This window comes from Musca autumnalis, unplaced genomic scaffold (assembly GCF_047663935.1).
Source record: "Musca autumnalis isolate F117 unplaced genomic scaffold, ASM4766393v1 scaffold_1, whole genome shotgun sequence".
In the NCBI taxonomy this organism is placed as follows: Eukaryota; Metazoa; Arthropoda; class Insecta; order Diptera; family Muscidae; genus Musca; species Musca autumnalis.
The window spans coordinates 141,395,957-141,421,677 of NW_027411644.1; the positions used below are offsets into that span (position 1 = coordinate 141,395,957).

The 25,721-nt window shown below is 34.0% G+C and overlaps 1 protein-coding gene across 1 annotated transcript in view; it reads right to left on the reverse strand.

Moving 5' to 3' along the window:
- Cad96Ca (tyrosine kinase receptor Cad96Ca) overlaps window positions 1-25,721 on the reverse strand; it is a 348,405-nt gene that overhangs the window by 25,892 nt on the left and 296,792 nt on the right. Inside the window, exon 9 of the mRNA XM_073956230.1 lies at window positions 7,023-7,162. Coding sequence (XP_073812331.1) covers window positions 7,023-7,162 — 140 coding nt within the window. The remainder of the gene's footprint in view (window positions 1-7,022; window positions 7,163-25,721) is intronic.

Below are 25,721 nucleotides of genomic sequence, written 5' to 3' on the forward strand. Positions count from 1 at the left end.
CCAACGTTTCATTTCAAAGCGAATATCTCTCTTCTGTAAGAGGTATATCGAAAGCAAAACCTGGCAAGGAAAGTAGAAAAAAAAACAAAATCAAAGTTAAAAAAGGAGGATAAGTGTAATGTTGTTTAAAGAATCAAGTGCAATGGAGACGGAACCAACACATGCCCTAAGTTATATGTTGGTACAACTAAAACAAAACTAAAACCAGACTTTCCGGACATAAGTCGGATCAAAATACTGACTAACCCTTAGAACAAAAGACGGCATTAGCAGCACATTGCACATTAACTGGACATACGCCAAATTTCAAAGATGTGGATATATTAACACAAGAAAGCAATTACAAAAGACGATATACTTTAGAAATGTTGTACATAATAAATACCCCTACAAACATTAGAATGAACTATAAAACTGATACTGACCACTGTGCACACATATACAGGAACTTAGTCAACAAGCACTCACGACAACAAGAAAGAAAAACTTAGCTCAAACGGCGTAAGAAAGCAGAGGCTTTACTCTTTAAATGTAATCTTTGTGTTATAATTGTTATTATCAAATTGTAAATGAATGTTCTGTTTGTAGTTGATCCCTGGAGATGGTTGACGAAGTCAACCGAAATATTGGAACAAAAATTAAAATTTAAAACTAAAACTAAACAAAAACAACGTGTTTGCACTGACCTTTAGCCGAAATTTACATCAAATATAAAGAAAATATAACCTTTACAACGATGTGATGTAGGTTGTCATAGGGGGTCAAACAACAGAGATATCAAGGTAGTCGGTAATGCATCCATTTTTTCCATTTTTTGTGCAATCACACTACAGGTCGGAATTTTAATCGGATCCTTACCAAATTTTGAGGGTTGATGGGGGTCTCACAGAGAAAGAAGGCTATTGAAGGTTGGCGAACATCCCACTTTTCCTTTTTTATTTGAGTTGTACTTAGGGTGTCCAAAACCGAAACCGGTTAACCGGTTACCCGGTTTTGAGTTACAAAACCGAAACCGGTTTTCGCCAAAAACGTCATTTTCGGTTAACCGAAAAAACCGGTTAATTGTGTCGGTTAACCGGTTTCTCAAAAATAGTAATATTTTTAATATTAAATTGAAAGTAAACTAAACTTAACTATCACAAGGTATTGGCAATGTTGTAAATATCAGATACCTTTAAATTGGAAAAATGTTTTGTGTAAAATGTATAGTTTGCCAATCTAGTTCAATTGAACGATCTATGAAAAAACTGCGTACATAATATCACAAGGTAGTTTGAATAAAGTTACTCATATGTTTTTAAATTAGTACAGTAAACTAAGAACTTGTCGAATTTAAGGATGTAAAGGTAACGATAACAAAATACATGTTTGATTCCGGCACGATAATTTGAGGTTCTCAACACATGAGGGAGAATCCAGACTTAATAAAATGCAAACTTAATTCTTTTGGTACACAATTTTATATATGTAAGGGTTTTTACAATTTTTAGAGCACAACTTCAGTCTTAATTTTACTGTTCTCACTTCGAGGTTGAATGTCAAATAACAGGGATATTTTGTACCTATTTTGCAAAACCGGTTTAAACCGGTTAACCGGTTTTGAAAATTTGTGGAAACCGAAAACCGGTTTTAGAAAAAATTGAAAATTTCGGTTAACCGAAAACCGTTTTGTTTGGAAAAACCGGTTTTTTGGACACCCTAGTTGTACTGAAGATGCACATAAATGCGCTTCAAAAAAATTTACCTGTATTAATGAATATCCCAGTTTTAATATTTTAAATTTTACAAGTCAAAAGCTTATGCACAAGGGGTAGTGGTGTGGGTATCCCATAGTCGTCCCCGACCCGACTATAGCCTTGGCTCACTTGCTTTACTTGTGTTGTTATTTAAATCTAATATATAAAAGGCAATGTGTGTATGTTAGTATGTTTGTATGTTTGTATGTTCCGAATAGACTCAAAAACGGCTGAATAGATTTTCTTGAAAATTTCAGATAATGTACTGGGAACACCGGTGGTGAAAATAGGCTATATATTTTTTTGAATGGTCGTCGCGGAATTAAAATATCGCGGTCATCCCAAATTATTCAAAAATGTATTATTTCAGATAATATACCTAATTTTAGTAAGCGTGACTACAAAACCGCTATAACACTGGCTTCAATATGTGGGATAACGCGGTCATCGCCATATTTTGGAATACAGTAAAATCCCGATGACTTGAGATGTCACTATATAGAAATTCCGAAAAATCGATTGGGAAATCTTATGAAATTTTGTATGTGGAGTTTTTAGGTCTGAGAGTGAGTGTAGTGACCGGTGGTCCTCCCCACAATTTTTTTAAGAAAACCGCGAAATTCAAGATACGTTTTTATATATTGTTTACAAATTGTTTGCAATGCTATGGTAATTTCAGTCTTGACCCTGAATGGTCGTCGCGGAAGTGAAAATCGCGGTCATCCCAAAATTTTCAAAAATTTATTAATTAGAACTGTCGTAAGCTCTTTTTATACGGCTAGGAGTAGTGACCGGTGGTCCTCCCCCACAATTTTTTTAAGAAATCTGAAATCTTTTATATTTTTGAACGTATTGTTTACAGATTGTTTTACCTGAATGATCGCGGTCATCACAAAGTTTGCAAAAATGTATTATTTCTATTAATATAGATAATTTTAGTAAGCGTGACACAAAAATGATATAAACACTAGCTTGAACAAGTGGGATAGCGCGGTCGTGAGCTATTTTAATACGGCTAAGTGTAGTGACCGGAGCTTCTCCTTCAAAAAAATTTTTTTTTTAAAATCTGAAGTCCATTATATTTTTGAACGTATTGTTTACAGATTGTTTGCAATACTACTGTAATTACTGTCTTGACCCTGAATGGTCTTCGCGGAAGTGAAATATCGCGAAAAGTGAAATATCGCGGTCATCACAAAATTTGCAAACATTTATTATTTCAGATAATATACATAATTTTGCAAGCGTGCCTTAAAAACGCTATAAACGCTGAACACTAAACAATAAGTGGGACAGCGCGATCAACTCCACATTTTGGAATACAGTAAAATCCGTATAACTTGAGATGTCACAAGATCGAAATTCCAGAAAGATCCATTGGAAATCAGACAAAGTTATTGATATACAATACAATATCATCATTGGAATCAGAATACCGCGATCGTGTTCGATTTTTGAAAATATTATAATTACGGATAAAATCTCAAAATGTGGGAAGTGAAACTTTATGAGCATTGATTTCAGTCCTTGGAATAGCTAGGTAAAGATACATTTTTTAAAGACAGCAAAATCTCGATAATAACAACTACAATTTATAGAAGTAATTTTTTTTATGAATTATATAAATGTTGCCATACATATCCCGAAGGAACATACATTTCGCTGAGAGGTATTTTACCACTATTGCATATAGAGCGCGAAGAAAAAAGGCGTTACGTTCGATCGGGCTGAATGAGGTTAAATCCACCAAAAATAGCGAAAATCAGGCGCCACCGTTCTATGGGAGCTATTTCAAAACGAGGACGTATACTGAACAGTGGCTATATCTATGAACTATCGAAAATCGGGAGGTACAGTTTTATGGGAGCTATATCAAAACGTGAACCTATTACTGTTACATACCGAGCGCAAATAAAAAGGCGTGTCTTTCGGTCAATACGAATATTTATGCTCTCCTCTTTAAAATATATTAAAACCAGATTTCAGCTATTTCGGTGTGATAATGATGTTAAAGCCTCAATCGAAAATCAGCCGGTAGAGTTCTATGGGAGCTATATCAAAACGTGGACCTATACCAAAAATTCTTTGCAGTAATAATTACGACCCCAACCGAGACCAACAATCCAATATATAGCAATGTTAATTGACGTGCACCGACAATTATATGTGGGTCACAAAGTGCTTTAAACTGTCGATTTATGGTGAAGGGTATAATAAAAGAGATTTTATATCTTAAATTTGGGGGATACCATTATATGGAATTTATGTCAAAACATTGATTTATATTATGAAGTTTCTAGAGGGATGCCTAATTATGGGTGTATCAATACTGGATAGATAACTAAAGTTTACACGGAGAACCCAAACAACGGGCCAGCAACGCGGACCGGGTCAGCTAGTCTAATATATAAAAGGCAATGTGTGTATGTTAGTATGTTTGTATGTTTGTATGTTTGTATGTTCCGAATAGACTCAAAAACGGCTGAATAGATTTTCTTGAAAATTTCAGATAATGTACTGGGAACACCGGTGGTGAAAATAGGCTATATATTTTTTTGAATGGTCGTCGCGGAATTAAAATATCGCGGTCATCCCAAATTATTCAAAAATGTATTATTTCAGATAATATACCTAATTTTAGTAAGCGTGACTACAAAACCGCTATAACACTGGCTTCAATATGTGGGATAACGCGGTCATCGCCATATTTTGGAATACAGTAAAATCCCGATGACTTGAGATGTCACTATATAGAAATTCCGAAAAATCGATTGGGAAATCTTATGAAATTTTGTATGTGGAGTTTTTAGGTCTGAGAGTGAGTGTAGTGACCGGTGGTCCTCCCCACAATTTTTTTAAGAAAACCGCGAAATTCAAGATACGTTTTTATATATTGTTTACAAATTGTTTGCAATGCTATGGTAATTTCAGTCTTGACCCTGAATGGTCGTCGCGGAAGTGAAAATCGCGGTCATCCCAAAATTTTCAAAAATTTATTAATTAGAACTGTCGTAAGCTCTTTTTATACGGCTAGGAGTAGTGACCGGTGGTCCTCCCCCACAATTTTTTTAAGAAATCTGAAATCTTTTATATTTTTGAACGTATTGTTTACAGATTGTTTTACCTGAATGATCGCGGTCATCACAAAGTTTGCAAAAATGTATTATTTCTATTAATATAGATAATTTTAGTAAGCGTGACACAAAAATGATATAAACACTAGCTTGAACAAGTGGGATAGCGCGGTCGTGAGCTATTTTAATACGGCTAAGTGTAGTGACCGGAGCTTCTCCTTCAAAAAAATTTTTTTTTTAAAATCTGAAGTCCATTATATTTTTGAACGTATTGTTTACAGATTGTTTGCAATACTACTGTAATTACTGTCTTGACCCTGAATGGTCTTCGCGGAAGTGAAATATCGCGAAAAGTGAAATATCGCGGTCATCACAAAATTTGCAAACATTTATTATTTCAGATAATATACATAATTTTGCAAGCGTGCCTTAAAAACGCTATAAACGCTGAACACTAAACAATAAGTGGGACAGCGCGATCAACTCCACATTTTGGAATACAGTAAAATCCGTATAACTTGAGATGTCACAAGATCGAAATTCCAGAAAGATCCATTGGAAATCAGACAAAGTTATTGATATACAATACAATATCATCATTGGAATCAGAATACCGCGATCGTGTTCGATTTTTGAAAATATTATAATTACGGATAAAATCTCAAAATGTGGGAAGTGAAACTTTATGAGCATTGATTTCAGTCCTTGGAATAGCTAGGTAAAGATACATTTTTTAAAGACAGCAAAATCTCGATAATAACAACTACAATTTATAGAAGTAATTTTTTTTATGAATTATATAAATGTTGCCATACATATCCCGAAGGAACATACATTTCGCTGAGAGGTATTTTACCACTATTGCATATAGAGCGCGAAGAAAAAAGGCGTTACGTTCGATCGGGCTGAATGAGGTTAAATCCACCAAAAATAGCGAAAATCAGGCGCCACCGTTCTATGGGAGCTATTTCAAAACGAGGACGTATACTGAACAGTGGCTATATCTATGAACTATCGAAAATCGGGAGGTACAGTTTTATGGGAGCTATATCAAAACGTGAACCTATTACTGTTACATACCGAGCGCAAATAAAAAGGCGTGTCTTTCGGTCAATACGAATATTTATGCTCTCCTCTTTAAAATATATTAAAACCAGATTTCAGCTATTTCGGTGTGATAATGATGTTAAAGCCTCAATCGAAAATCAGCCGGTAGAGTTCTATGGGAGCTATATCAAAACGTGGACCTATACCAAAAATTCTTTGCAGTAATAATTACGACCCCAACCGAGACCAACAATCCAATATATAGCAATGTTAATTGACGTGCACCGACAATTATATGTGGGTCACAAAGTGCTTTAAACTGTCGATTTATGGTGAAGGGTATAATAAAAGAGATTTTATATCTTAAATTTGGGGGATACCATTATATGGAATTTATGTCAAAACATTGATTTATATTATGAAGTTTCTAGAGGGATGCCTAATTATGGGTGTATCAATACTGGATAGATAACTAAAGTTTACACGGAGAACCCAAACAACGGGCCAGCAACGCGGACCGGGTCAGCTAGTATATATTATAAAAAGGAATTATTTATTAGGCATTGTCCTCCAAGGTGTTAGATAGGGAAGACTATAGTTTCGAACCTCGGTTTTCATTAGTTCCCTTGTTTTTGTTTGCAATTTGTTTGTATTCTCAGTCGAAGTTATCTCTCAATAACTTTTTCAAAAAAAAAACAAAAAAAAAAAAAAACTTTTTATAACCAAACATCAATTGTCAGTTCGATATACTATAACATTGGTGGCTTTTTTTAAATTGAGAAACAATGGCACGGTTGTTTGTTTAGTTCATTGCTGTAATAAGAAAACCAAAAATTTTTTATGAACGCAAAAGCGACACATGGCCGTGGAGAGGTTGTCTTGTTTGCAAACACAGTTGTTCGTTGTTGTTTGGGGGTGCCAAGAAACCTCTCAATAAGGTTGTTTCTTTGGTCACGCTTATATCGATAATCATGTGTTATTTTGGGAATATTTTTAGCTTTCTACAAATAATTATTATACCAGATATATACGTATACAATTGGGGCATAATGTTTTGAGGGGCTACAACTGTGAATCCATTTTTACTAATATGACTTATACCTTAGAAGGAATAAAGAGGTTTAAAAAGCAGGTCAGTACTACTTAATGAAATATAGATACATACCTTATGGGTAACTTTCCTTCGCTTTTGCGTTCATAAATTTTGGAGGTTATAACATCTCGCGCAAATCCGAAGTCTGCAACTTTGCAAATATGGTCATCTGTTATGAGTATGTTTCTCGCTGCTAAATCTCGGTGTATAATCTGAAACGTTTATTATTAAATATAAAAAATAAATATGTCTTTCTTGCAACAAAAAATAAATAAATAAAATAGAAAGGAAAATTGCAAATTTTCCTGCCGACATAAAAATGTTCGCCGATTTAAAGCAGTAGGCGTTCAACAAAAGGGTATCAAAATTAAAAAAATTTTGTGTTACTGCAATTTTGTTGAACAGGTGCAATAATTTTTGGTTCAGTTATTCTTTAGTCAGGAGGTATTAAAATAATTTTAGTATCGTCCTTAACTAAATGTTGATTAGTGAAAAGGTTATGCACAGAGGTAGTGGTGTACTTCTTACATTAATAGGTTAGGTTGTTTTATTAATGTAGTATCGGTATATTGAAAATTAGGGTTATGACTTTTTTACAACCTCGTATCCATGTATCACATTTTGATGAATTTTTACTTAAGCTTAGATAAAATCTTAATTACAAGGTGATTGGGTAAAAAATCTCACGCAAAAAATCATTTGAACATTTTTCTGTATGAGCATTTTTGACAAACTTTTAAAGTCACTATAAGCAGATATATAACTGAAAATAAGCAAAATGGCATAACCTTTTATTTCTCACTAAATGTATCGTCATATTATGACATATACATACATATATCATTTTATATCATATTATTTTTTGGAACAAAATTTTTCATCTCATAGTAATCTTTTAAAAAAAATTTAAAGTAGTTTGTGCGTGTCCTTTTTTAATATTTGAATAGAATAAACTTTATTTTAGTCATTAATAAGTACATTCATTTTGCTACAGGAAATCATTTTTGAGAAAAAAGGTTGAAATGTCATAATCTTGTTGAACATACACTAGACCATTTGTTTATTCAAAATAGTCTGGCTTATAGCATGTTCCCACGAGCGTTTGAATTACGTTGTTCAACTGTCGAACAACGTACACGAATTAACCCGTTTCCACGGCACCATTCGTCATTCATAGTAACATGTTTCATTCTTTCTCACTACTTGTTTCCTGTTTTTAAGGAAATTTGAACAAAAGCACACATAATATACACTCAATTGTTAATTCTAAAAATTTTGGTATTTTCAATACATGTCAATACAATGTTTGTGTATACAGACTTTCAGTTATTGGTTTCGTTTTTGTTTCTAATATTTTACGAGATTTTGAACTAATGGACAAGACATTTGTGCAGGATTATGAATGAAACACCACCTTCTTCCTTCTGCATCTGTATCTGTATAAAAGGTTTAGTTCATTGCCTTTCATTCATCTTTTTAATTTTTTCTGAAAAAATTTTGTGTTTTCAATAAATTTTTAATTTTTGAATTCAGAAATGTCATAATTTATTTTTTCGATAAATTTTCTCATTTGTTAGGGATTGGACATACCCTGTAGGAAATGTCTATAGTGAATCTATACTGACTTACTACTGACATTGTCAACAGTACTACTGACAAACTGTAGACAACTAATGTAATTTCCTATAGACATTTTGTATGAACGTGTCATTCGAAAGTCAGTACTGACAATGGAACTAGTATGTCAATAGTAAGTCAGTAGTTCCTGAGGAACCATGTGTTGACATTGGAGGTAGTGAGTCAGTATAGACATTGGAGGTAGTAAGTCAGTATAGACATTGGAGGTAGTAAGTCAGTATAGACATTGCAGGTAGTGAGTCAGTATAGACAATGGAGGTAGTGAGTCAATAGTACTAGATATTGGAGGTAGTGCGTCAATAGTACTAGATTTTCAATACAACATTTTTTAGCTTATTTGGAACTTTTCATAGATAAAACAGTAATAAGAAGATGAAGCTACACATTTGTTTAAATACTATACTTCATTAAAGAATAAAACAAATAATATTGAAAATGGTAAAAATGTACAAATTGCGTATTACAGTATTTTTATATTTTTAAATGGCTAAGCCAAAGATTCCACATAAGTAAAAATTAGTAAATAAAGACAATGTTTTCAGGCTGCTTAAACATTTTAACATATAAATAATAAAAAAGTTTTCGTTTTATTTTCTTGGCCAAGTCGCACCAATGACTTGTCTGCTTAAAATAGTTCTTCTTCTGTTGCACTTAACGTTTTATCAGGCGATTCGATGAATGTTGATATAACACCTAGGAATTGAAAAGAATAAACATGTATAAATAAACATAAATAAAAAATATGTCCTTAAATTTGCTTGCCTATTACAGTTGTATAACATTGGAAAAATCTCACAATCGATTTTTGCCAAAGATTTATCCAACATTGAAATTCATTATTATGTTTAGTTGCATTCAGCATTTCCAGCGAGAAGGGACAATATATACATCAGGCTCCACAATCTTCTCTAAAGGTTCCACATAATATCTAATTGTCGAAATTTCACCACAAATGTTGCTAGTCGCCTCAGAATTCGTACTTTGCTATAGAATTGTTTATTTTTCACATGTCTTTTATATTTTCTTTTGCTCATACTTGTTATTGAAATTATATGCTTTAAGTTTTTACGATATTTTATTGATTTTTACAAAAACACTTTTTTCACCAACCACAAAAATTATTTTACGCCAAACAATTAAGAAAATTAAAAAAGGATGCTTCGTTGGGCTATCATCTGTCAATATACACAATGCTTCTTCTTATTAAGGTAAAGGTATCAATAGTTGACAACCTGGTGACAAAGTGTTGACTTTGTCACCATATTAGTAGACAAAGTGGCGACATGTCAACACATGACCCCACACTTCCTACAGGGATATTTATTCGTAGTTCGGAGAGTATTTCTACTCGAACAACGTAGAAAAATTGTCGTTCGTTCACAGTATTTTTTTGTATGGGGAAATAAATAATTTATTCGTAGTTATGGGTTGAACAACGAATAGAGAACGAAAGACGTACCGCGGAAACGGCACATTAATCCCCTTGTTGTTGTTTTAATACTTTGCTTTTTAATATCTTAATAATTTTTGGATATTTTGGTATAAAACAGACAAACAATTTATATTTTCGATCCAACAATAACATACAAATTGTAGTCAACCCAATAATTAAGAACTCTCTAGTACATCGCAAAAGCATCGTATTTGTTTCAGGCAGTTTTGGCCTTTAGACAGGCAAAATTTTCGGAAAACATCGATCAATGACACTATGCTATAAAAGTTGACCAGAAAAATATTCAAGCGTTCTGATGCAAAAATTCTGTCGTGTTGGGGTCCATGGACAACGAAAATACTCTTGGTTCATTTGGGTCACTTCGTTTTATTGTTAACGGCAAAAGTATTGAAAAACGGTGCTCGTTAGATTTTCAAATTTAAGCGGGCATAAATTCTTTTTTACAGCGTATTTCTATTGATCCTTTTTCCTTTCGAACAAGCTATTATTTTTATGAAATTTTGGAAATATGGGTCTTTTGTTTGGGGACATGTCAAGTTCAGTCCACTTTTTGGTAGAATGAGATATAATTTGATGTTTAGGGTTCCCAGTGATCAAGAAAAATCTCCACCAAAAATTATGGACATAGGTCTACGTTTCGTTATAGCCCCCATATAACAAGACCTCCAGATTTCAGATATTTTGAGTTTTTAAAACAAAACGTGGATATACGACAATTATTTTTCGAGCCTTTTCTTGATCACGGAGAACCCCAAGTGCCAAATTATAGTTAATACGGTCTGAAAACGTAGCTAAAAACGCCAAACTACCTGCAATCGGGAAGCACTATTATATGGGGGCTATGACAAGAAGTTTCTTGATCAGTGGGAACTCTAAATTTCAAATTATAGCTCATTCAGCCAAAAATGTAGCTAAAAACGTCAAAATATCTCAAATCGGGCGGTACCGTTATAGGGAGGCTATACCAAAACGTGGACCGTCCTGGCTACAATTTTTGTCTTAGTGTTGCATCTCAATGGTTTGGCTGTTATATGCCAAAATATCCATAAAACGTGGATAAAAGACTTTAAGTCAAAATCGGGAGGCTCGATTTTCACTGTAGACATTTATTCTTGTGGACATTTTTGCTCAGTACAATCCCAGGAATCAGAAACGTGAAGAGACCCGATGTTCAAATTGTCCCACCCTAATGTATATATTTTGAATTTTCAGATATAACATATTTAAAAAGTGGTCGTGGTCGGGACTTCGTGCCCCAACAAAGAATATTGGATTAGGGGCGCAACCACCGTTGTCTTGCAAATTAGTTTGTTAGCCGATATTTTAATAAGTTTAGCAATTATAGAGATTTTTAGACAATATGCCATCCATCAATAAGTATATAGCCTTTTTTCACCACAGGACATTCCTGAACATTTTCTGAAAGTTTCATGAAAATAGGTTCAGAAGTTTAGGAAGTAATGTATTGAAAAGAGTGGCCGTGGTCATCAGTTTTCAAGATATAACATATTTAAAAATGTGGGCGTGTTTGGGTAATTTGTGTCCAAATATGTACCTAGGGCCAGAGACCCGACTACATTGCACTATAGGTAATTTGCCCTGTTTTTATACCCTCAGCATTTATGCTAACGAGGGTATATACACTTTCATACGGGCAAAATGTGCCTCATCGAAATAATGGTTTTAGACCCCCAAGTATGTTTGGACGAAATGTGTTTCAGAATATTTGGAGTCAATTGAGCAATGTCCGTCCGTCTGTCTGGCTGGTTGGAGCGCACGATAACTCTCGAACGGATGAACCGATTTGGTTAAAATTTTGGCTTTCGTAATATTTTGCCCAAACTTAGTTCAAGTTCGAAGATGGGCTATATCGGTCCACTCCTTCCGGTACCTCCCACACAAAAGTTCGAAAATGTTCGGAAAATTTGTGCGCACGATAACTCTTGAAGGGAGTAACCGATTTGGTCCATACTTAGCACATCGTGAAATTTGTACCAGACATAGATAAGGTTTCAATATAGACTCAATCGGTCCACTCCGTCGGGTACCTCCCACACTAAATTTCGGAAAAGTTCAGTTTAGGACCTGCTCTCGGATCGTTTTGATTTTTGTTGCAGCAACTTGTATTCACTGCCCTCCATACGAAGGTACAAGTTTCATTAGGGGCAAGTCCATACTTCCTGAGAAAATAGCATGAAAGTTGCAAAAAACCCCTATGACACCGTGTGAGGTGGTTGGAGCGCAAGATGACTCTAGAACGGATCTGCCGATTTGGTCAAAAATTTGGCCTTAGTAATATTTTGTCCAAACATAGTTCAAGTTGGAAGATAAGCTATATCGGTCCACTCCTTCAGGTACCTCACCCACAAAAGTTCACAAATGTTCGGAAAAATTGTTCGTACGGTAACTCTTGAATTGGTCCATACTTTGCACATCCTAATATATCTACCAGATATAGATCAGGTTAAAATATGGACTATATTTGTCCACTCCATCCGGTACCCCCACACAAAATTTCGGATAAGTTCACTTTAAGACCTGATATCGAATCACTTTGATTTTTGTTGAAGCAACTTGCATTCGCTACCTCAATTACGATGGTAAAGGTTTTTTTCAGGGGCAAGTCCATACTGCTTGAGCAAACAGCCCGAAGGGTGTAAAAACCCCCTATGGTACCATATGTAGTGGCTGGAGATCCACTTCCATAATGGTCAATGTAGATCCATTCCTTTTAGTATCTCCTCCGCAAAACATTTGATCTTTAAGCCTAATCAACATTTTTGACGATTCAAACGCCCAAAATTTTTAAAACCCCCCTAAATACGTACGTTTTTTTGGGAAAATTTGTTTCAATATACCCAGGCTGAGGCAGGGACGTACGCAGGATTTCATTTCGGGGGGGCCCAACTTGACCAAAAATCATGAAAAATTCAAATGTTGTGTAGCGTTACGTAAAGCTATTTTAAGGGGTTATGGCCACTTATAAGCATCAGAAAAGCCATTTTCATGAATTTTTGTAAGAAATCTATTAAACCTTGAGTTACCTTCTATTTTTTTGTCTTGTTTTTTCTTTTACAGCTTTCTGATAAATGCCCGCCTATAAAGCACTGTTTTTACTAAAGCAAGAATAAACCGATCAGCATATATTTTTGTGGGATCATTACGAACCTAAAAATCTTGTCCGTTATCGAAACCGAATTAAAAAAAATCAATTTTTAAAAATTTTTAACAGTTTTTGATTTGATTAAAATTTCGATTTAAAAAAAAAATGATATTTTTCGGATTCCGTCAGCAGTTTTTTAAAAACTCTCTCGGTTATCACATGATTTATGTGTATAATAGTCCCACAAAAACAAGCTACAATGGGCACCGCTATCAAAAGTGACACTTCGAGGAAAAGACGTTTTTTAGTCAGGTCAAAATAGACACGCGTATAAGGGGGAAATAGCAAAAATTCCCACAAAGCTGAATTTTGGTGGAGAGCTAGGGTTAGCCATTAGAAGCAACGTCCTAAAAGTTCCCATCGATCCCATGTGTGCAAAACAAGTTATTCGGGGTCAAAGGTCATTTTTGGAGGCATTATTCAGTTTTTTTTTTGTAATTTTTCTCAAAAACGGCAAAAGTAAAAGTTGTAGATTCAATAATTGTCTACAAGAGTGGTCTTTATGATTCTTAAAAAAGACTTACCATTTTCGAGATATCGCGATCTAAAGGTCAAATAAAGAATTAGCCGCGTAAGTACATTATGAGGCGAACCGGATAAAGTAACGACACTATGTGTCAGATACTTCCGTAAGCTTTCAAACGATATCCACTTTGCAGTAATCGGTTTGGTAGAACCGGGTCTAACCCGGTTTTTAAATTTGGCCTTTCGGGTCGAATAACCGGCGAACCGGATCCGCAACCGTTGAAAATTATATATTTCCGTAATCAGCGCAACAAACTCTACCTTCGGATAAAACTTGAAAAAAATCGGAGAGTTTTCGTTAGGGTCGTTCCCGTTGGGCTTTCGATTATACATGTGGGTTAAATGGGCTATTTTCGCATAAAATGACTCTAACATTGAATAACTCTACTAAACACGCTCCGATTTTGTTGGATTATTTTTTAGAAGATAGCTATAATTTCGCTCTTCAAGAAAATATATATTTTTTGGGGTACAGACCCGATTACTTCGCTTATTTTAGCCGGTTCGTCTGAATATGTGCATATTTCCCTTATAAGTGCATACAAATCATGTGTTTTTTAGAACAGCTATATCTCAAGAATGGTTCCTCCCAGGAAAAAAATTATAAAAGTCAAACTTGTAGATAAATTTCCATATTCGTCTGAATATGTGCATATTTCCCTTATAAGTGCATAAAAATCATGTGTTTTTAGAACAGCTATATCTCAAGAATGGTTCCTCCCAGGAAAAAAATTATAAAAGTCAAACTTGTAGATAAATTTCCTGTCTACAATATTTACTTTAGTCACTTTTTGATTAGATCAACCGTTTTCAAAAAATAATTCCGAAAACCTAAAAAACCCTTAAAATTTGACCTTTGACCCCGAATAATTTTTTTTGCACACATGGGATCGATGGGGACTTTTAGGACGTTGCTTCTAATGGCAAACCCTAGCTCTCCACCAAAATTCAGCTCTGTGGGAATTTTTGCTATTTCAATGTCTATTTTGACCGGACTATTTACTTTCTATGCTACATGCAAAACACAATAAATGTTTCCCTTCGAAAGCTAATATCTCGGTAAATTTTTGTCCGATGGACTGGAAATTTTGGTACATATTCTACATTTACTTTAAAATGAGCCAAAAAATCGATTTTTCGAATTTTATATGAACTATTGGTACAAAGTATATCAATTCAATAGAAAGAATTCATAATATTTAGGATACAACTTTTAATATTTACAGAGTAGGATATTTAGAAATAAAAATAGACAATATCGGGCCACGTTCGGTTAAGTCGCCATGTAAAATTTACGCCCCGTTTTCAGTACATTGAAGTTTTTAATCATACAGAATTTTACAACCACAAAGGATTGCCGTTGTCTTTGCTATAGCAGGATTTTTACTATTTCGATGATCTTAGCCTAATTTTTAAGAATATCGGCTGCCGTTGTCGTTGATTTGTTTCCAAATGAAAACATTAAGAAAAATTTAACAGTTTTGGAGATATGGTGCGAAATCTATAAAAATTATGGAATTTTTAGATATATTATAAAATATTATATTGAGGCAATAAATGTAGTTTTTCCAGTTCATTATTTGTCCAATTATTTTATTCTGACCCTTATCTACAAATTTGCTTCAGAGGTCAGAAGAAGATTTGCATTGGTTTCATAGATATAGCCCCGAGTTGCTTTAAAAAGTAGATATTTAAGAATGTCTAGATGGGGCCATAAAATCCAAGCTGGATTTGACTCAAGAAAACGCAACTAGGCCTTTGTACTTTGGGTCTGTACTTTCAAAATATCCTCACTTCAAATTGTTTGCACAAGATTACCTTAAAAATGCGGCACAGTGTTATTTACCGGAAGAGATAGTGTCTGATTCCATGATTATTTTTACTTTTAATATAATGCTAAAAAGAAGCGTTATAATTTTTTTTCTTAATTGTACGATTAGAAGTTTTTGGACGCAATGACAAATACTTTGAAGGACTTAGTTCTATATAGTTTTGACAAATAACAATCGATCCTTATTGAACCACACTTAATTATTCGCTAATAATAAGCTAATTAATTTTAGAAATGGAAATGGAGACACTCCCCTCGATAGTTACCGCGCCCATAAGCTATTCTAGTTTGTAATGTATTTCTTTTTCAGAATTTTATATATAATTTCTTCATAATAGCATATTATTTGCTAACATTTCCTTCTTCAATACATGAATTATTAAGATCATTATTACTAGATTCTCCGGAATTAACTGCTACATTTGCCACGTATAGAGCAGGGTCGATCACCTTAGGTATTGGTTTAATTTCAGTTCCAAGCTCCTTTTCAATCCGGTGTAAATCAAACCTATCCTCATATGTTATTAAATTAATGGCAATACCTAAATGTCCAAAGCGTCCAGAGCGACCGATTCTGTGCAAATATGTTTCAGCCATTCGTGGAAAATCAAAGTTAATAACAACGTTAACAGCTTGAACATCTATACCAAGGGTAAATAAATCTGAGCATACGAGATTGCGACAAAGTCCTTGTCGAAAATCGTGAAAAACGCGATTTCTGTGGGCTTGCGCCATTTTTGCGTGTATATAATAACAACAATATCCGAGTTCAGTTATTTTCTTCGCTAAAAGTTCCACGCGTTGTGTAGAATTGCAGAATATTATTGATTGGTTGATTTGGAGCTTAGAGAAAAGCGTATTTAGACAGTGCAATTTTTGACGTTCTTGTTCTTGTCACCGTAGTATTTAGAGCTTTGTCAGGAAGAATGAACTTGTCCACGAAAAATAGTATTTCGCTGTAAACAGGACTACAAAATGTCTAAAGGATCCTCGAACAGTCTTTAAACTGTAGTTATGTTAGACTTGTATGAGGGACCTGAAGATGTTGTCCAATCATATTCTCTTGGAACTTGATGTACTTTTGGAAGTAATTTTGCGAGCGGACCGAGATAGTCCATATTAGTTTCGATTTTAGACCGAATCGGTTTGTCCCTTCGACCATTTTAGTGAAAATGTTTGAACTTTTATGGCGGAGGTAATGAGGTCCATAACTTGGACCAAATCGGTTGATCCGTTCGAGAGTTATCATGAGTTTCAACCTGCCAGACAAACAGAGATACAGACGGACGGACGGTGGTAAGTACTTCCATCTTGTCTGGAAAGAATATCGTCCAAACATATGTATGTGGAGTCTAAAATCATTATTTTGATGAGACCTATTTGTATCGTGTCCTAGTGTATATAATCTCGTAACCTTAAAGTCTGAGGCTACGATTATACTTCGGTGATGATAAGGAAAAAATCAAGTGACGCACAAACATTCATTTGTCTTCATTATTTGCTCATACTGTTTAGCAGCAAATTTGTCTAAAAAAGAATAACAAAATTTTGGCGATGGCATACATTTTATCCAATAGACATTTTTTCATATACATACTTCCATTCCCACAATATTGCACTCGTTTTTTTGTTGTTATACGATGAGTTTTAAGCCTCGAGATCTCTATATAGTTCAAATGTGACACAAACTTGGAGTATATTCTTTAAGGAATTTGCATTTTATAGTGGAATGATATGACATGAAGAAGTAATTCAGATTTCATTGGAAGTTTCTCTCAAAAAAGCATACAAACAAAAATTTTTAAAATATTTTCTTACAAAACTTGTTAATGATGTACATTTTCTGTTCAGAAACTTAAGAAAATATAAGTTTTAATATGAAATCTGCAAACATACAAACATTTTTTGAGAAAAAAATATAATAACTAGTGACAGTAGCTTAACAAATTTTTTTCGGCCAAACCATTTCGGGGGGGGGCCCGGACCCCCTGTGCCCCCCCCTGCGTACGTCCCTGGGCTGAGTGTATATCTCTGTCGGCAAAGCCGACTAATACTTTTTTACTTGTTGAGACAACAATTAACAACAGCGGAATTAAAGGATTTTTTAACTTTTTAAATTATTTATGTGTAAAAGTGAGATAAAACAAAGATTTTTACAGATAAATTCGGATATAAGGAACAACGGTTATAAGCAACTACGTATATAACGAACAAAGCTATTTTTTCCAATGTCATTTGGATTATTTTTCTTATACACAACAAACTGATGAAAACGATCACGGTAGTAAGCAACACAAATTTTGTCCCCGCGAGTAGATTTTCCAACGAATTGCTACTACAGTTTTGTATATTTTTTGAATATCTATATATATAAATGAGCTTGGTGATAAGTGATTGACTGACTGACTGACTGACTGACTCATCATCAACGCCCAGCCAAAACGGCTAAAGCTAGGAGCTTGAAATTTTACCAGTGGGTCACTGTTGATGCAAATGTGCGAGATAAGTCCGGGTTTAAGAAAATTCGTCCTGGAACCACAAAAAATAACAACAACAAAAATCCTTATTTTTCATTACTATTACGTACTTATTCACTTAGTTGGCCCTCTGCAAGACATGTGTAAAATTAACAATGCCATAACTTCTTGATATCGTAAGAGATCACACATAATTTCAAATTTTGTAGTTTACTTCTAGGCGCACTTATTTTATCGTAAACCACTAAATAATAGAAAGACAAGACATTTGTTATCTTCCATTGCAACAGATGTCGCAGTTGGTGATAATGGTGTATAAACATCAATTACGCAAATGAACAAATGAGTTGCTGTTGAAGACAACATTAGGGGAATAAATTCAGAAATCGGCCAGAAATAACAACAACAACTAAACTGACTTTTTGGTAATAACTAAATGTTTGCAAATCAATGAAAGTGCAATAGAATTGTGCATATTACCACGATTTATTTGCAATTAAGAATTTTATCGTATATGGAGATGTACAGTCATAACTATTAAATTTTCAATTTCAAAATCTCTAAGGTTGGGAAGTGGTGCTTCTAAAAGGAAATGGTTTGGAAAATTACCAATCATGTGTACGAAAAGTACTAAATTTAGTACAATTTAGATTTGGGTGAACGTAAAGAGCTGGAAACCTGAAATTTGGAATTAAGGTTACTGTTGTAGTGTAGGATTGAGATATGAGGGTAGTTTTGGAAATTCGTGCTTATGTGTACGAAAAGTACTAAATAGTACTAAATTTGGTACAATAGGGATTTGGGTGAACGGATAGAGCTGGAATCCTGATATTTGGAATTGAGATTACTGTTGGAGTGTAGGATTGAAGAACTTTTGGAAATTCGTACTTATATGTATGAGAAGTACTAAATGGTACTAAATTTGATACAATGGGGATTTGGGTGAACGGATAATAGCTGGAATCTCGAAATTTGGAATTGAGATTACTGGTGGGGTGTAGGATTGAGGTAGTTTTGAAAATTCGTACTTATGGGTACGAAAAGTACTAAATGGTGCTAAATTTAGTACAATTTGGATTTGAATGAACGGATAGAGCTGGAAACCTGAAATTTGGAATTAATATTACTGTTGAAGTGTAGGATTGAGATATGAAGGTGGTTTTGGAAATTAGTACTTATGTGTACGGAAAGTACTAAATGGAACTAAATTTTGTATAATGGGGATTTGGGTGAACGGATAGCGCTGGAATCTCTAAATTTGGAACTGAGATTACTGGTGGAGTTTAATATTGTGGAAGTTTTGGAAATTCGTACATAGGGTACGAAAAATACTAAATAGCACTAAATTTGGTACAGTTTCGATTTGGGTTAACGGATAGGGCTTGATTCCTCAAATTTGGACTGAGGATCACTGATGAAGAGTAAGAAAGATGCACCAAAGGGTTTTTGGAAACTTGAGTCTACGAAAAGTAATAATTGGTACTAAATTTAGTACAATTTGGATTTGAGTGAACGGATAGAGCTGGATTCCTGAAATTTGGAATTTATATTACTGTTGGAGTGTAGGACTGGGGAAGTTTTGGAAATTCTTACTTATGTGAATGAAAAGTACTAAATGGTACTAAATTTGGGACAATGGGGATTTGGGTAAACGGATATAGTTGGAATCTCGAAATTTGGAATTGAGATTACTGGTGGGGTGTAGAATTGAGGTAGTTTTGAAAAGTCGTACTTATGGGTACGAAAAGTACTAAATTTAGTACAATTTGGATTTGGGTGAACGTATGTATGTAGCTGGAAACCTGAAATTTGGAATTAAGATTACTGTGAAGTGTAGGACTGAGATATGAGGGTGGTTTTGGAAATTCGTACTTATGTGTTCGAAAAGTACTAAATTTGGTACAATAGGGATTCGAGTGAACGGACAGAGCTGGAATCCTGAAATTTGAAATTGAGATTACTGTTGGATCATAGGATTGGGGAAATTTTGGAAATTCGTATTTATGTGTACGAAAAGTACTAAATGGTACTAAATTTATTACAATTTGGATTTGGGTGAACGGATAGAACTGCAATCCTGAATTTTAAGTATCAAGGTTGGGAAATGGCGTTGAAATAAGGAAATGGTTTTGGAAGTTCGTATTTATGATTACGAGCAGTACTAAATTTGGATTTGGGTGAACGGATAGAGCTGGAATCCTAAAGTTTTGAATTAAGATTACTGTAGGGGTGTAGGATTGAGATAGTTTTAGAAATTCGTACCTTTGGGTACGAAAAGTACTAAATGGTACTAAATTTGGTACAATTTGGATTTGGATGAACGGATAAAGCTGGAATTCTGAAATTTGGAACTAAGATTACTGTCGGACAGTAGAATTTAGGTAGTTTTGGAAATTCGTACTTATGGGTACAGAAAGCACTAAATTCGGTACAATTTGAATTTTAGTAAACGGATAGTGTTGGAATTAGGAATTAAGATTACTGTAGGAGTGTAGTATTGAGGAAATTTTGAAAAGTCGTACGTGTGCGTACGAGAAGTACTAAATGGTACTAAATATGGTACAATGTGGAATTGGGTGAACGGGTAGAGCTGGAATCCTGAAATTTTTGTTTGGGAAAGAAATGGTACTAAATTTGATACAATTTGGATTCGGGTGAATTAATAGAGCTGGAATCCTGAAATTTGGAATTACGATTACAGTCGAAGAGTAGGATTCAGGTTGTTTTGAAAAAGCAAACTTATGGTTACGAAAAGCACTAAATGGTACTAAATTTAGTACAATTTGTATATAGGTGAACGGATAGCGGTGGAATCCTGCAATTTGAAAGTATGATTATTGTAGCCCTGTTGCGTTGAGGAAGTTTTGAAAATTGGTACGAAAATTCTAAATTGTTCTAAATTTAGTACAATTTTAATTTGGTTTAACGGATAGAGTTTGAATCCTGAAATTTGGAAGTAAGATTACTACTAAAGTGAAGGATTGAGGTAGTTTTGGAAAATCTTTCTTATGGGTACGAAGAGTTCGACTTGATACTAAGTTTGGTACAATTTGGAATTGGACGAACGGATACAGCTGGAATCTTGAGATTTGGAATTACTGTAATTATTATGGAATTTACTGTAATTATTTTGTATTAATGTCCGTGTATGGCTGAGATATGTCGTCGAAATACGTACCATAAGTATACGAAAATTACTTAATGGTACTCAATTTGTTTTTGGGTGTAGGGACAGTGCTGGAATTTTTATTTTTTGGAGTTAGGGTGTGTATTGGTGTGCAACGTTGATCTCGCTGTTAATGTGTAAGGGTGAGATACGGCTGATCTTTTTTAAAAACGAACTTAAGGGGTACGTACAGTACTAAGATAAAAATAAATATTGATTAAAATTGGTATTAGTGCGACCAAATTTTCAGTGTTTGTCATTTCCATATTATATATTGTTTATTTGTTTTTTTTTTATATCCTTTCCGCATACGAAGTAGCGGGCATTTTGCTAGTACGTTAATAAAGACGAGTTTAGTACTCCTTTAAACCATATCAATGATTAATATGTAATAGAGAGATAAAATAAAGCTTACTACTGCCGCACCGTTTATAGAAAACCACGGATATACCGAACAATTTGTCGTGATTACTTATTTTACTTGCAATGAAATTGTAAACAACAATATTTGTTTATATGTATTATTTATTTCCTCAAACCAAACTTCCACAATTTTAAGACTTTTTATTGAGAAGTAACCTAATAAAATCGCATAAATATCAAAAAACGGGCAAAATCGGGTTTTGAAACCTAGAAGACTTACAGTAATGTGTTCTAGGTGGCAAAATTACGGCCAATTTAGTATAAGTCTATATGAAGTGAGTTTACGAAAAATAAAATATTTATTTCTGACTTTTTGTGTTTTTGGTTTATTATATATTAAAAAAATTCCTCTCGCAATTGCCAATATATAAATATATTTATATTTGGTTTATTTTTCCGCGGTTTTAAATACATTGAAATATGCCTTACAATATATATTTTTTTTTAGTTCTTCTTCGAAATTCTCACTTCCAAATTCTCACTTTGACCGCAATTTAAAAAGCGATAATGACGCTATTTTGAAAAATATCATTCATATTAATAAAGAATGGTCATCAGTTTTCAAGATATAACATATCAAAAAAAAGTGGTCGTGGTTGGGTATTTTTTGTCCAAATATGTACCAAGGGTCAGAGACCCGACTCCACTGTCTCCTATAATTAATGCTAATGTATGTACCTACGGTCAGAGACCCGACCCCCTTGTCTCACAAAATTAATGCTCAAACTGATATAGTTATATGTTATGTATATATGGCGTTTAAACATTTCATCAAAATATCTGCGCAAATCGACTATTGATTCTATGTATACTAATACTTCGATTTGCGTTGTCTTTAATTGTGTTAACAAAAAATTGTAGATTTTGTTTCGATTTGCGGTAATGATTCAATTTGCGTTATAAAAAACATATCGATTTGTCCAAAACGAGTGAATTGTATTTAGATGTGATGGAAACCGCGTCGAATTTCAACTCCCGGTCGTTTCATTAAATTCCCACAAAAAATCGGACTTGTGATCCCTAATCTTCAGCTGAAAGCGTCATAAAAGATTTTCAGTTGTGGCGAAGGAAAATGCCGATATAAAATTTAATGGAAAATAAAATAATTGTGAGTTCTTATTTAAATTGGCCTATATGAGAGCTTAGTAAGGAAATTCTTGTGCTATTACGTGATGAGAACTACAAAAAATGCATAACAACATCTTAATCGACTGTCTTCACCTATTTTGGAAAAAGCAGATGTTTACAATTAGATTTTTGTTGGTTCTGTGTCTTTTTTTATCAAAATATCAAATATTTTGTTAACAAAATATGCCAAAAAATAAGGAAAATAAATATTAATTTATCTTTTCAAACTTTTCTTCAATTTTTTTTCTGCTAAAAAAATCTCTCAAAATTCTTTACACTAATACCTCGATTTGCGTTGTTTTGGTATTTAAGCAAAAAACATGGAACAACTCTAGTTTAGTAAAAACTCTCCGTTTTTTTTTTTTTTTTTTTTTGAGGTAGATATTGTTTCCAGAGGTAGATATTGTTGCGCTAATCATGTTAATGTTAGCCCATTTTCGACTTTTTGAGGGTTTTATGGAAAAATCCGGGTCCGAAAATCAGTTTTTGGGTTATATCACCTGACTACCTGAAAATAACCCCATCATATGACCACTTTTTGGATAGGTATTTCCATAAGCTTTCCATTTTGTATCGGTTCAGTAGAGCCGGGTACAACCCGGGTTTTGTACCCGGACTTTCGGGTCCGCCCCCAAGAAAAATATACATTTCCGTGATCAGCGCAACAATATCTACCTCTGAAAAAAAAATGCAGAAAAATCAGAGAGTTTTTACTAAACTAGAGTTAAGCCCAAAAAATAATAGATTTTTTACGTTATTAAAAACTAATATTTGTGGTTTGAATTTTGTGAAGAGATTGTTCAAAGCATGTCGAAATATTTGTTTTGAGAAAAATAAACGATTATCGGATTGCATCACATGTTTTTTATCTCATAGAACAAAATGGAATATGATATCGATAACAATTCGGTTAACAAAATATGCCAATAAATAAGGAAATAAATGTTAATTTATCTTGTTGTATGATTTTTATTTGACCTTTGATCTTTAAATTTCTTCTTAAGTTTTTTGTTTGGCTCTAGGTCATTTTGTGATTTTGTTTTATATCTTTATTTGCATCACACCTACAGTCGTTTTTGACTCGTTTTGCGCTCGAAATCGATACACAAAAACATGATCAAACAATATTTATAAAAATAGCTCTGAAAATTTTTTAGGTAAGTCCTGACAAAATAGTTTAAGTCGAAAAAACTCCATCTGATACCTCAATGGTTGTTGTTCCAGCTTATTTCTATGTTAACTATACGAGTAGATGTTTATGGACTCGATGACATTAAAAACTTTCCAAGAACTATGTAGTCCGGTCAAAATAGACATTGAAATAGCAAAAATTCCCACAGAGCTGAATTTTGGTGGAGAGCTAGGGTTTGCCATTAGAAGCAACGTCCTAAAAGTCCCCATCGATCCCATGTGTGCAAAAAAAATTATTCGGGGTCAAAGGTCAAATTTTAAGGGTTTTTAGGTTTTCGGATTTATTTTTTGAAAACGGTTGATCTAATCAAAAAGTGACTAAAGTAAATATTGTAGACAAGAAAATTATCTACAAGTTTGACTTTTATAATTTTTTTCCTAGGAGGAACCATTCTTGAGATATAGCTGTTCTAAAAAACACATGATTTTTATGCACTTATAAGGGAAATATGAACATATTCAGACGAACCGGCTAAAATAAGGGAAGTAATCGGGTCTGTCCCCCAAAAAATATATATTTTCTTGAAGAGCGAAATTATAGCTATCTTCTAAAAAAATCCAATAAAATCGGAGCGAAAATAGCCCATTTAACCCACATGTATAATCGAAAGCCCAACGGGAACGACCCCAACGAAAACTCTCCGATTTTTTTCAAGTTTTGTCCGAAGGTAGGGTTTGTTGCGCTGATTACGGAAATGTATAATTTTCAACGGTTGCGGATCCGGTTCGCCGGTTATTCGCCCCGAAAGGCCAAATTTAAAAACCGGATTAGATCCGGTTCTACTGAACCGATTACTGCAAAGGGGATATCGTTTGAAAGCTTACGGAAGTATCTAACACGTAGTGTCGTTAGTTTAACCGGTTCTCCTCATAATGTACTTACGCGGCTAATTCTTTATTTGACCTTTAGATCGCGATATCTCGAAAATGGTAAGTCTTTTTTAAGAATCATAAAGACCACTCTTGTAGACAATTATTGAATCTACAACTTTTACTTTAGCCGGCTTTTGCTAAGTCTTACCGTTTTTGAGAAAAATTAAAAAAACTGAATAATGCCTCCAAAAATGACCTTTGACCCCGAATAACTTGTTTTGCACACATTGGATCGATGGGGACTTTTAGGACGTTGCTTCTAATGGCTAACCCTAGCTCTCCACCAAAATTCAGTTTTGTCGGAATTTTTGCTATTTCCCCCTTATACGCATGTCTATTTTGACCGGACTAATGCCCAAAGGCCAGGGTTTAAAAGCCAGAATCTAAAAACATTAGCATTAACTGGACACTTCAACTGCTACACAATATTAACACACGGCTAAATAAGCAACCGAACGCATATTTATTTTTGTACATTTTTGCGTATTTCGTTTTTCCGCCTAATCTTTTTTGCGTTAGGCATAATCGACAACCACGCTACATATTTAGCAGTCGGCTGACCATTCGTAATTACGAATTAGCATCGGAGGGTGCAATTTTGTTTCTTCAAAATAGTCTGGCTTAATACCATCGTTGTTGTTTTATTATTTTAAAACAACTAATTTATTAGTGCTACTCACTTGATGAGACCGACTCCTAATCTCATCACTAAATTTAACCTAAGGAAACCGAAGAAAGGAAAACGCGCGCGAACGATGTTGTTCGCTTCGCTGCTTTAGAGAGACTCTTCTTTATTTACATTCTACCTTAAAACTAAATCTTATAATCTAACAATAACACACATACACATACATTCCGTTTGGACGCACATTAGAAATGCACGCTGCATCTATAAATACATTA